General features: G+C 40.1%; 1 protein-coding gene and 1 long non-coding RNA gene across 9 annotated transcripts in view; one reads left to right on the top strand and one right to left on the bottom strand.

Annotated features, from left to right (window-relative positions):
* LOC148029785 (uncharacterized) overlaps nt 1-4,630 on the top strand; it is a 64,827-nt gene extending 60,197 nt beyond the window's left edge. For 5 of the 7 annotated variants that reach the window (XM_087686108.1, XM_087686106.1, XM_087686104.1 and 2 more), the window contains 2 exons: nt 3,979-4,062; nt 4,151-4,630. In XM_087686108.1, coding sequence (XP_087542234.1) covers nt 3,979-4,062; nt 4,151-4,297 — 231 coding nt within the window. In that variant the 3' untranslated portion in view covers nt 4,298-4,630. The remainder of the gene's footprint in view (nt 1-3,978; nt 4,063-4,150) is intronic. The other 2 variants (XM_087686107.1, XM_087686109.1) reach the window with 1 other exon arrangement.
* Nucleotides 4,631-4,900: 270 nt separating this feature from the next.
* Nucleotides 4,901-11,290, bottom strand: LOC148029784 (uncharacterized). Of its 2 annotated transcripts, none has more exons than XR_015692100.1 (3): nt 6,175-11,290; nt 5,744-5,906; nt 4,901-5,449 (listed from the first exon to the last, which is right to left on the bottom strand). It is a non-coding gene; the product is annotated as an uncharacterized LOC148029784 (long non-coding RNA). The 2 variants fall into 2 exon arrangements; XR_015692099.1 differs by having other exon boundaries at nt 5,744-6,807; nt 6,917-11,290.
* Nucleotides 11,291-12,459: the final 1,169 nt, after the last annotated feature.

Genomic DNA, 12,459 nt, shown 5'->3' with positions numbered 1-12,459 from the left:
AAGGTGAATTACTGGGTTGAATAAACCCTTTATCTAGGTAATCCTTAATTTGTCTTTCAACTTCTTGATGCTGTGTTTCACTTAACCTATACGGTGGTTTTGAAATTGGGTGTGTATCCTTATTTATATCAATTGGGTGATTTATATCACCCCTATCTGGTGGAAGGCCACTTGGTAAATCAGAAGGAAACACATCTTTAAAATCATCTAACAAACTATTCAATTCATTATTAACATTCAACTCACAAACATAAGAAAATTGTTGCTTTATATTACAGAAAGTAAAAGTATTCTGTACAGGAAGAGACCATAGCATATATACCTCACAAACTTCCTTCTTTATCAGCTTCTGAACTTCAGTAGAACACAACAAAGGATTATCAGATACTTCATGTTCACCTTGAATGACAAAAGTCTTACCATCCCTTTCAAATTCCAGTGTATGATGGTGATAGCTACGTTTTAAGGATGGTTCTAATCCCCATAGCCACTCCCTCCCTAGAGCAATATCAGCTCTTTCCATGTTCATTATTTGGAAATCAAGCTTATCTTTATATCCTTGAATCTCAATTTCCAAATTGGATACCATTGTATCCCATATTTTATTGTCTTGGCCTTGCATCATACGAACAACATATTGATGTTCACTGTTTTGCTGGGGAAGTTTCAAATTTTTTACAAGTGCATAATTTATAAAATTATGTGTGGCAGAGTCATCAATCATGACTCTAACCCTTTTTCCAGCTATCAATCCATGTACTCTAAGTAAATCATGTGGTCCAAAAGTAGGCTGCCACATAGAGGTTGATATACAACACTTATGTTGTACATCCATGTGCAAGACCTCTAAAGATTTATACTTTTCATGGCCCTTTAATTCTAAGGTCTGCACTACATGGATTTGTTTATCTTTTCCCTTGCCCTTGTCCTTATCCTTTCCTTTGTCTTCCCTCTTTTTCTTTTGAGGGCAATTCCAAGCAGCATGGTTAGGGGATAGGCAATTGAAACACAACTTTTCTTTTTTGGCCTTATCAAAGTCATCAGGACTTAACTTTGGCCGCATATATGGTTTCTTTTCAAAAGGTTGTTTTTTACCCTTGAAAAATGGCATTTTCCTTTTAAATTTGCCCACAAATTTTGAGGTTTCCAATTCCTTAGACTTGGGCTCCGTATCAGTGAGACTAGTGAGTGTACCTGGACGCATACTATCTTCATAAATTAATGCAAATTTAATTGCCTCTTCCAGCGTCTTAGGTAAACTCCGTTTTACTTCCTTTTTACAGGCTTTATCTAGTCCCCTAATGAATCCTCTTGTTTTTTGGAATTCATCTATTCCTTCCAGTTTGAGGATTATCTCACGATATTCCTCCAGATATGTCAGCAGGGGTCTTCCCTTTTGTTTGACATAATCCCAATCTTCCCAATTTCTTTCCATTTCATTTTCAGGAAGAAATTCTTTCAAAAAGACGGATTCAAATTGAGCCCAAGTTTCAGGTATTTTATTCGCCTCCTTTAAAGTTCGCCACCACTTATATGCTTTGGGTCCCAAAGTTAAACCAGCCTCCAGTGCTTGGAGATGTGGTGGGGTATTTTTTAATTTATGTAAATCTTCCCATTTTTGGAGGAAATTAAAGATTGTGTCTTTATTCCTATCTTTTTCCTCCCCGTAAAATTGAGGTGGTTTCATATCCTTTAGAACTGGATTATCCCTCAATTTATGGTAAGTTTGGGGTTCCTTAGGATCTCGCATAGTCACATCTAAATCTTTCGATGAAGATGGGACATCTGAGATTTCTATCTTATTTTTATCTCTTTCCAATAATAAAGTTAATTGAGATTTTATTTCAGTAAGTGTTTGAGTTAAAAATTCCATTTGAACCCCCTGAGTTTGCACACGAGCAGTAAGATCATCAAATTGCTCTCGCGTAGCAAAAAATTCTTCCCATTGTTCTTCTTGTATTTCTGGTTCATGGGGATCTACCATAGGTTGATCCCCAGAACTAGAGCTTTCCATTACCCTTTCTTTCCCTTTTTCTGCCATTAATACACTGGAATTGGAAAGCAAAAATAAGAAATTTGCATACAAAGTAAAGTACTTCCCTGATTTTTAATGACAGGCTGTGGTTGCTGGTTTGGAAAGAAGCCCGAAGAGTAATGAACAAATTTTATCTTCCCAGACTAGAGCAGTAAAACAGTCATGCTGGAAATTCAATTTCCTGACTTCAGTCGTGTATGACATTCTTCTGTTTCTCTCACAGCAGTCGCAGTCATGTCCATCTCACAGCAGTCGCAGTCACCTATCAACAGCAGTCGTGACAAAGTCACGTTTCACATTTCACCTCCATCTGCTGCAGTCGTGTCACGTTTCCTCGTGACCCCACGCCTGGTCCTCGCGACGCCACTTTTGGTCTGGTCCTCGCGACCCCACGTCTGATCTTTTTCCCTGCCTGTAACGTGTCACATTAATGTGACGTGGCACGTCTGACTTTTCTTTTTCTTCATGGCCCGTCGCGTTTTCACGGCGCCTGGCACGTCTCACTTTTCTTTTTCTTCACGGCCCGTCGCGTTTTCACGGTGCCTGATACTCATGCGACCTTGCGAAAAGTTGATGACCTGGCGGGCGACTGACTATTTGACGAACAACTGACGATCTGACGAACAACTGACAATCTGACTAACGACGGATCTGGTCGTTGAACCATAGGCTCTGATACCAATGAAAGATGGCTTTGGAAAGACAGAGAGAAAAACCATGAAAACCCACTGAGCACGAGTGATTCTTCTCCTCCCAACCACGCCTAGATCAGTGCTGGCACCTCTCACTCGGATTCCTTTGCCAGCCGTCCACTTCTCTGGAGTCCTACTATTCTTGGACTCTCTTACTCTCTAGGCTCCCCTTAACCCCGTTCGGGCGCCCAAGAGCCCGGACGGTCATTCTCGTGCATGTTCCCCTATATTTACCTTAATGTCACATTAAATGTCACTTTTAATGTCACATCCCATATTTATGACCTTAACATGACATTAAATATCACTTTTAATGTCACATTAATGTCACATCTAAAAAATGAAATGTGGTGTTTTTGTTAGAATACTGTATCGATCTCTTTTGTGATATTATGAAGATCGTTTATGACGGACTATACCTTTTAGGTTTGGGAGCCTTCTATATCTAGGAACTACTTGTTTTGATTGATGAATTGAGGACTTTTTTGATGGTGAGAAACCCTTTACAACTGTAGTTCAAGGAAACCTTTGTTGATGGAGATTAGGCGTTCTAGTTCGTGGGCAACCTTTTGTATCTCTATGATCCTGAGAGAGATGGAAGATAAGAAGGTTCATCAACCTATGGTTTTGATTTGATTATCATTGGAACACATTGCACATTGGTCACACATTTGGGTTGGCTTTGAGTAGCTTCGAAGGTTGGTCATCCATTTGATTTCCTTCAATGGAGTTTTGTGTGCAAGGATAATGTAGTAGGTTGAAGTTGTTCATCTAGAATTGAGCATGTTTGATGAAGAAATCATTAGGAGAGTGATACAATTGTGTCTGAACTCATCGACTATCATCATTTTACATGAAGTAATGTGGAGCTAGAGGCGTGGAAACATAGATGTACAACCCGTGTATACCTCACAAGAGGCCTAGAGGACCATGGAATCAATAAGGAAAGCATCCTTTTTGTTGCAATCAAGAAGGGAAGTGACAATAGGGAGGTGTATAGAGAGTGCATTGGCTTTAACATAATAGCATTAAATGTGGATGTGTGAAATTCCTAGCATTAATGAGTTGCAAATGGATAATTTGTTTGATTTCCTAGGATCATCTAAATGCTGCTTTAAAAGAATGTGACCAATTCCTACTTGCCGTCTTCAAAAATATTTGCCATATACATTGATATAGATAGTTTTGGAGGACCTCAAGACCTGATGAGGCTATGATAGAAAAAAGTTGGGTTTTTTTGCTTTGTTGTAGCACAAAGAGGAGAGGAGAAGCTGGGAGGAGGAGGTGCTAAATGCCAAACACATGGCTGAGCTAAGTCAACAGCGAGTTGAAGAGGTAGGAAATGAAATATCGCATGCATATCACATGGAAAACAAATAACATGTAACAATCAAGATATTAATTAAACTTTTTATTGCACCAGGCAAAAGCAGAAGAGATGAGAAAGTGCAAGAATGACAAGAAGTTGCATGAAGCTGAAGTTGTCATTTCTGAAACAGTTCACCAACAGTTTGAGGGATTGAGAGCTTCCACCAACCCACGATTTTGGATGAATTATCCGAAACGCTGAGTTGCTGGAAGATTAACACATTGTATTATCTTCTTGGCCAAGTAGTCTCGCCACACTCAAGGAAAGATGCCTATATGGAGGTACTTGTGCTTCACATCGACCTCTTGATAGATATTGATGACGTGTGAATTTGTAGCAATAAAATAAAGAAATGAATGAGCTATGATCATGCACTACTTGAACGTGATTAAATAGGGAACATCCTCAAAAAGTGGATAATTGACCATCATATTGTACATTCTCATGTGAACTTTCTTGAAATGAACTACAATTGGTAACCCATTGTTTAGGCACTTATGTATCTAACACTACACTAGCGTATGGCATATTAGTGTTTTTCCCTCATCGTCTTATGTTTCTTTAACTTTGAACAATTATGTTGAGAATAGATACTCGTGTTTGTTCAAAATGGCAAAAGAGCTCTAGATGTAGTTTTGAAATCATGATCAACACCTTTTTTGCTATAATGATATGGGAAAATGCACTAGTTGTTTAAAGTCTTACCCTTTTAACTTTCATTACATTACACCGACATGTTGACTTTGATTTGGGACCATCTCCATCACATTCATTTTACTGTAGGATGCATTGTAATTAGGGAGTCAATAATTACATGTACAATGTCACCAAAATGTTAGTGACATTTACAATTGTTCAATTCCTTCAACAACTCAAAATCACATTAGCTCTCTTCAGATTGTCCCACTAGGCTAATAGATTACACTCACGACTTTTGAGATGATTTCATGTTTATCTATTAGAGAGTTTGTAAGCTATCAAGTTGTAACACAATGAGAGTACTCAACTTTCAGTTCCTCTCAGTATGCATTATTACTTTAGTTTCATGATCATAATTGAAGGATAGTTCTAGTACGTAGACAATTTGACATTAGATTATTGAAGCTTGTAATAGTGGTATGTGAATCAGGTGGTTGGTCTTTAACAACCCCCAAGCAATCACCTTAGGAAAAATCCAGATCTTTCGGTCCTATTAGATACAATCCACCTGCTTAAACACTGCTGATCCAAGATCATTTTCGAGTCTAATAGCTCTCAAGATAAGATTGCGCCTCAAGAATTGCCTTCAGCTCCACCAGTGCAGATGTCTGGTTTGCTTTGTATTCATTTGGAAAGCCTCTTTAAGCTCAACTTCTGCAGGTATATTTACACCAATTAGTATTGTCTGTTAATCTGGGACCATTTGGTTTATTTCTAAATTCCCTGCTGTTCAGGATTGAAAGAATTACCTAAGGCAGGTCATATAAGGTGGTTTCAATAGATCTTATCTCTTTTTAGATTCAAAACCCCAAGGGTTCACAACAAAATTGATCTCGGTAACTACAACACTTCAATTGCAACCATAACTTATTCGGATTCAGACATGATATCAACTCAAAGTTCAACATCAACTTGGCAGAGGCATTTTAAAAAGGGAAGCAAACAGACCATGTATTTTAATATACCGTCTATTCCGTTTCCAACTTTGTGTATTATGCTGATGAGAACCTTAGGGAGATACCAAGTATCAAAGTTTGACAGCAGAATGACTTCCCAGAGAATCAAAACTGCTCTTTAATTTTCCAACCATAATTATCTATCTCCAGTATACCTGTAAACACAAACCACTAATCAGGATCCGCCTGACAGGTCTAGAAAACACACAAGGATAGGTTAGTAAGGGCCTCTCCCTATACTATATTCTATAGCATTGAAAAAAATTATGTATTGCTACAACTTACTATAGTCTTTTGCATGTCTTTTTCCTGTGATTTTTGCTTCATGGACGTACAAATGTCAGTTTGACAAATCAAAAAGCCTAAAAAAGACTATAGCTGCTCTGACTTTACAATGGATGCTGAGATTTTGATCATACATACATTAGAGAGGCATCACCGATAATGATCATTAAAAATCCCATATCAGAATTCTTGATTCTCAGCAGATAGATGCAATATTTCAGCAGTGATGTTTTATTTCTATCATTTCAGATACTGAACCTGTAATATATCAGGACACTTTGTTAGTATTAAGATCAAAAGTTCAAAAATTTCACGCATTCAATCTGTGATAAGTATTTTTGTCAATATTCAGACTTTGACCAACAGGGTGAGAACTGCTGTTTCATTCTTCCCTTCAAGGTAGCTTAGAGAAAAAAAGGCAGGCTCTGCTTTCATATCTTCTACTAGTAATAGCTGAGCTGTGATACAAGAATATATTTTTAGACATGAAAGCTCTTCCCAAGAATCTCAAGTTTATATGTCCAATAAGCTTTTCAATGGGATTCAGCGGTAAATTGGATCTGATTCTCCCTGCACAAAGATTATAAGTGCGTAACATGCAAAAACTTGATGTCATTTGCTGCAATTTTGAGCATACTGACCTGCAAGATCGGAAAGATGAGACTGTTGCATCCATTGTCAGTAGACATACATATAGCATGACAATTTGCAAACATTTCAGCTCTGCTCATTTATAAAGTTCCTAAATCTTTTCAGCATTGATGGTTTTACCTGCAGATGGGAAAAGGCACAACATTGTCGTAGCATCACATTACCTTTCCTGATCCCATAGAGAATCATTATTGCTATTCTCTGCATAGTCCTACAGCCCACATTGTACCTGAGTAACAGAGCAGACCACTTCTGCTTGCTGAACTTCTTCACAACACCTGCAAAAAACTCACAACTTTGCCATCCAGAAAAGAGTGACTTCATGGTTTCCTGTGTATCATCAGAAGCAACAGTAGAGCTTGGTCCAATTTAAACCTCAATGCTATGAAATCTCAGCTTGTGCATCTCAAGTCTATGATGTCAAACATTCCTATTTTTGAAGCTTGCCTCAATATCTCTTATGAGCTACTTCCAACTCATTGAGTTTTCCCCCATTTTCATTCTTCTGCTACCACAAATTCTGAGAAGGTTCCCCAAAGGAAACATCCAGGCACAACTTAGTAAGCTGCCATAAACATTCCAGATTCAGAGACATTCCATCATCTTCCTTATTCACTTCTCTTCTTGCTACATTCTCCTGCAAGCTCGTGGAAGGGTTTTTAGTCAATCAAGGAGCTAACAAAGATGTGATGACACTTGTACGAGCCACAAAGGAGGCAAATAGAAGTGGTATTGTGCTTTAAGGCAGGCAGGATCTGGAAGGTTTTAAGAATTAGGCTTGTCGATGTGTTCCTTAGGAGACATGCTCCAAGGTTTTCTCCCATGACTAGTAGGGTTCTACCTGGAGGCGCCCTACTTATGAGTGTAAAATCTTGGAGGTGCACCTACTTAAGAGTGTAAAATCTAGTGTTTTGTTCCCAGTGCAAAGCCATTGCCCTCTTTGAGGATTGATATTTCAAGATTGGGAGGTGATGCGCCATTATTGATCGGAAATTGAAGATATGAAGGGCCAGTCCTTGCAATGCATATGGTTTTTGAAGTTGCATTGAACGTTTGGAACTTACAAGATTTTTTGAGGCCAAAATGAGAGTAGAGGAAGTAGTACCTTAATGATGGCCATTAACACGTGTTGATGAGTAAACAGATGCATTTATGAACTTAGTAGATGCATCTATATAGGCGTGTGTATGCATCTATACAGCTGATAAATGCGCTTCTTTCTATAATGTAGCCACCGCCTATAGTCACGCGGTCAGCCTTGGTTTCTTTAAAACAAGGGAAGCTACAATTTAGCCGCAGATATAAACATGACTATAGATGCGATCAACCTTGGTTTTGTTCAAAAAAGGGAAGCTGCTGGTTGCAGAATTGCATACAAAACAGTATACATTATGCATTTTTGCAACCAGTGGCTCCCTGCTTTTTTTAAACTATTAGAGTTTCAAAGTGCGTAGCAAATTAAACAAAAAATTGCAGGACGAGTTCATTTAAGAATATCTAACAAAGTGCACAATACATCAACTAGAAACCACCAAGTCTGGCATGCATTACGATGAATTTTGTGTACAATACAGGCATAAAATATGTATTACAAAAAACGTGTATCTAAAATGTATATATACATCAGAGTTAGTTTGGCCTGTAGTACCCAAAAAGCTGCCTATTCTATACATCTCGTAAGCTAGATTATAGCTCCTCTAAGGAGCTATTATGAGACTATGCATCGGAAAGAAAAGCGACCTGAAGAGAAGAAGAAGATTCAATGAACCTACGAGTGAGAAGATACAAATTGATTGCAATCCCAACTTGTAGCATTGAACATCAATATGGGCACCAGGTGATAGCAAGAAGATGAGATAGAACGAGGGCTGGCTGAATGATCACAATGGATGCCATGAATGAATGGGAGGATAGGCCGTCTATAAATGGGAAAATTGGGGCTACAACTAGTCATCAAGTAGCTAGGCCTAAAATGTGGATGCCCAAGACAACGTACAATGTCCCAGACGAAACACATTCCATTTAATGTGTCTAAAACACAAAATGACAATGTCGGAGCTCCTAACGTCCTCATTTGACTCAAGCTGAGGCTCATAGTCAGGAGATGATTGTGCATGACACAAATGATTGGTAACACCTCCTCTTAGATCTTGGATGTGGCAAAAAGCCAAAAGAGGTGGTCAAAAGGTGGCAGGTGAAGTGCTAATGTCGATGAAGAATATGAGCCAAGGAGCAAGATCCCATCTCTAAATGAAAGCTTGATGCAATGGGAGGCTACCATAGACCAATGGAAACGAAGGGGCCTTGAATGGATCACTTTAGAAGACTCGGTTGGTGATGGGTGAGCCAAGCCTTTGACCCAATTGTGGGAAGATAATGAGCAGCTATTGAAGGCACCATAAATTGCAAAGAAACATCAGGGACCAAGGGCCATGCAATAGGAGACTGTTGCTCAATGAAGCCTTAAGTAGATTGTAATCCTTGAAGAAGCTACTCAAGTTCCTAGGAATCCCCCTTTGAAATACAAAGGGCTAGAGAATCCATAGTTGCATCACCAATATTGTCCCCCTCTGAAAGGAATGGGGATATAAGAATACCAGTAGACAAGATGGTGCGAGATCTAATAGAGTCTGCGGAATGGGTAGTGCATAACTAGGAATGAGTGTGGCAATGGAAATCTGTCTTGGAGGGCCTTGCACAATGAAAGGAGAACGGAGCTTGCATAGCCCCCTCTCTCGCCAACTTATCGCAAGAATGGCTCTAGTAGCAAGTATCGAGTCTAATAAAGCCATGAACTAAGAGAAATTGGAAGTCCAAGTTTGAAACATGTAGGACTTTCAAAATAGAGCTTAATGAATGGTCGGGCAATAGTGGCAATGTGCCAACACCACCAATAGATGCATAAGAAATATCACCAATAATGAATACCCCTCGAGAAACGAAGAAATCTTGGAGCCACTCTCCTTGAGGAGTCATGCGACTCAATGCATTGCTATCAATGAGCCAATGCCTCTTCGAAGCTAACATAGGCAAAGAGGGCTCCTCCAATTGATAGATGTGATCAAATACTGACTTGGTGGTTATCTGGTGTCAAAGTAGAGGTGAGGGGAGGCTTTGATATAGATCTAGCTTTTGCTCCTAGATGAAGGTGAGGGTACTTCTTCCAACACTCCTTCTAAGGATGCGAGGTCTTCCCATAGCAAGTACAATTCATATATCCTTTGTGTTTTCCCTTAGAATATGTATTTCTTCCAATACTTCTTTACAAGCTACAACGTTTTCTCAAGGTGTGAGGTCTTTCCATAATGAGTACACTTGGGATATCCTCTGTGCTTTCCCATACAATCTAAATAAGAGTTTGAAAATGACTCTGATTTCCTCTTTTTCTCTTTCTTCTGCTCATTTTGTTCTTTACTTGTAGAAGGCCTGTACTTTACTTACAAATGATGTTGCAAAGGCACGGTTATATGCATTGGCTCTACCACAATTTGTCTCCCTTTGATGCACATCTTGCTCAAGCATCATTGGGACTACATTCTCCCAAGTGATAGTGTCCCACATATGAGAGGTGAGAAGACTGATGTAGAATACATGATGTGTCGGCGATGGAAGATGTGGAAAAGATGTCACAGCTAGGTCTTCTAAAGGAGTGTCCTTATCAAGGGATACAAGCTTATCCTGAATCTCCTTCATCTTGTTGATGTGATCCCTCGTGGTAAGGAAATTTATGATAGAGAGTTGTCACAGCTTCAACTCGAGATAGGTGATGCTTGAACATTGGATCTGGTGGAGAGTGGTCAGTCTCTTCCAAATCACCACTCTCTCTTCCAACTCTTTGGAGCAGTGCAGATGTGTCTTACATGTAGGAGTATAGAGTCTCTAGGTACCCACAGAGTGGGTGCCACCACTGCCAATCATAGCCCTAGAAGATTGGGAAGGGAGAGAATGATTAGATGGTGGTTGGTCATGCTCTATCAGATGATCCTCAAGGTCACGGCTCTAGAACATTGGTCTTCGTGGTCTCGCTCGTAGCTATGACGGTCCTCGCAGTCTTGATCCACATGACCCTGATTGACATACTTGCTCTTCAAGAATACTTCCAAAAAACACAAGAAAACATGCTGCACTGGGTGTGCTCCGCCTGTCCAGGGTCCAATGGTGTTCAAGGTCCGTTGGTGCCAACTCAAACGACAGAGGTGTAGCAGTGGAGATGAGGTGATTCTGGGCAGTGAGGCTGGTCTGCAATATGCAGTAAACACAGCTTGCAATTAGGCTAGAGAGAGATCTACAAGCACAAGTCGCAGAGTTCAGCCCTGCTATGGGTGATGCCACCCAGATCGTGGTCCCCTTCTTTTACTCTAGTAGCAGGCCATTGAGATCATGGCCTCTCATGTGTATAACCACTAGTTTTGAGTAGCATGGGATGACTCTCTGAGGCGTGGTTGTGGCTCTCTCGTGCATAGTGGCTTCATCAGCCCTGGCTTGGAAATTGGCAGCTCCTCGAATAAGCAACCTGCCTCCCTGCTCCACTATCATGCAGGCCTTTAGAGATCAACCCACTAATCTTCTCCAGACCATAGCTCAGGATCATGCAACAGCTTAGCAGCCCTTCCCTAAAAAAGCTGCTCGACCTTTTCTCCTCCTCCTCCGAAGCTTTTTCCTCCTCCTAGAGCTCCGCCTCCTTCCAGAATCTTCTTTCCCCTTCTTTTGGACGTACCCCATCATATTACATTCCCCGCCACGCGTAAGTCCATTGACTTGACGTAGAGAGGCTTTGCAAACAGAATCTTGAGGCCACACTCTAGTTTATAGGTGTGTGGATCCCATGGTACAATTAGTGCCTTTTAAAAAATATATAATTGTAAAAAGGGAGTATATGCTTATAAAAGCATTTCAGAAAAGAGAGAGAGAGATTGATTGATTTCTATGTTGCCACCTAATCAGATATGGGGGAGTCTTCTTAGCTTCACGCACTTTCTAGAGTTCCCACAAACTCGAGAGTTTAAGTCAAGTTGCTGAGCCACACTCACCTTAACTTCACTATATTGACCACGCCTTGACCTAGGCATGGCTTGGCGCTTACACACCTAGCGTTGGATGCGCAAATGAAGAAATGATAGCCAATCAACTTGCAAGCATTGGTATGGTGACTGCAACTTGCTTACACACCAAGCGTGGATGGATGCCTATAACAGGGGAGCATTGAATGTACTTCTCACCTGTCATAGCGCACTTCAATTGATTATCTTGAATTAGCTCTGTAGCATTTGGGTCCCTCTACTCAAAAGCCACAGTTCCACATATGTAATGGCAGTCAAATCTGTGTGTAAAGACTTACTTGCTAGCCTCAATTCGACTAGGAAAATACCCGCCCTACCTAGCATAATTTGGAGTACTTATTAAGGCATTTTTGTGCGTAGTATAAGAGCCTAGGTTCAATTCCTAGGGATGGATTGGTGGATTTGTAGCTCTACTTGTATAGGGTGTTGTGAGGGTATCTAATAACTTCCATAAATGACATCACATTAAAAAAACAAAATTGCCCGCACCATGGCCACAACATGGTCCTCACTTTGTGTAGTGTAAGAAATAGATACATTTCGTGTTTCGTCCCCCTATGCATGGATGTAGTTGAGAAATTGGGGTATACAAAGCTGTGGTGGTGTAGTGTGAAACATGTTGTAGAGAGTGAAGTGCATGTGACCCTTGTTTCCTTGTGTGTGCAAGCTCCAAGTCTAAAAAAGACTTACCTTCTCTTGACGTTACCTTAGT

The sequence above is a fragment of the Lygodium microphyllum genome, chromosome 10 (genome assembly GCF_053477565.2).
Source record: "Lygodium microphyllum isolate KBCC chromosome 10, Lygodium_microphyllum_v1.1.10, whole genome shotgun sequence".
Taxonomy (NCBI): Eukaryota; Viridiplantae; Streptophyta; class Polypodiopsida; order Schizaeales; family Lygodiaceae; genus Lygodium; species Lygodium microphyllum.
Note: the sequence above shows the minus strand (reverse complement) of the source record. Positions and strands in the feature narration are given on the sequence as shown.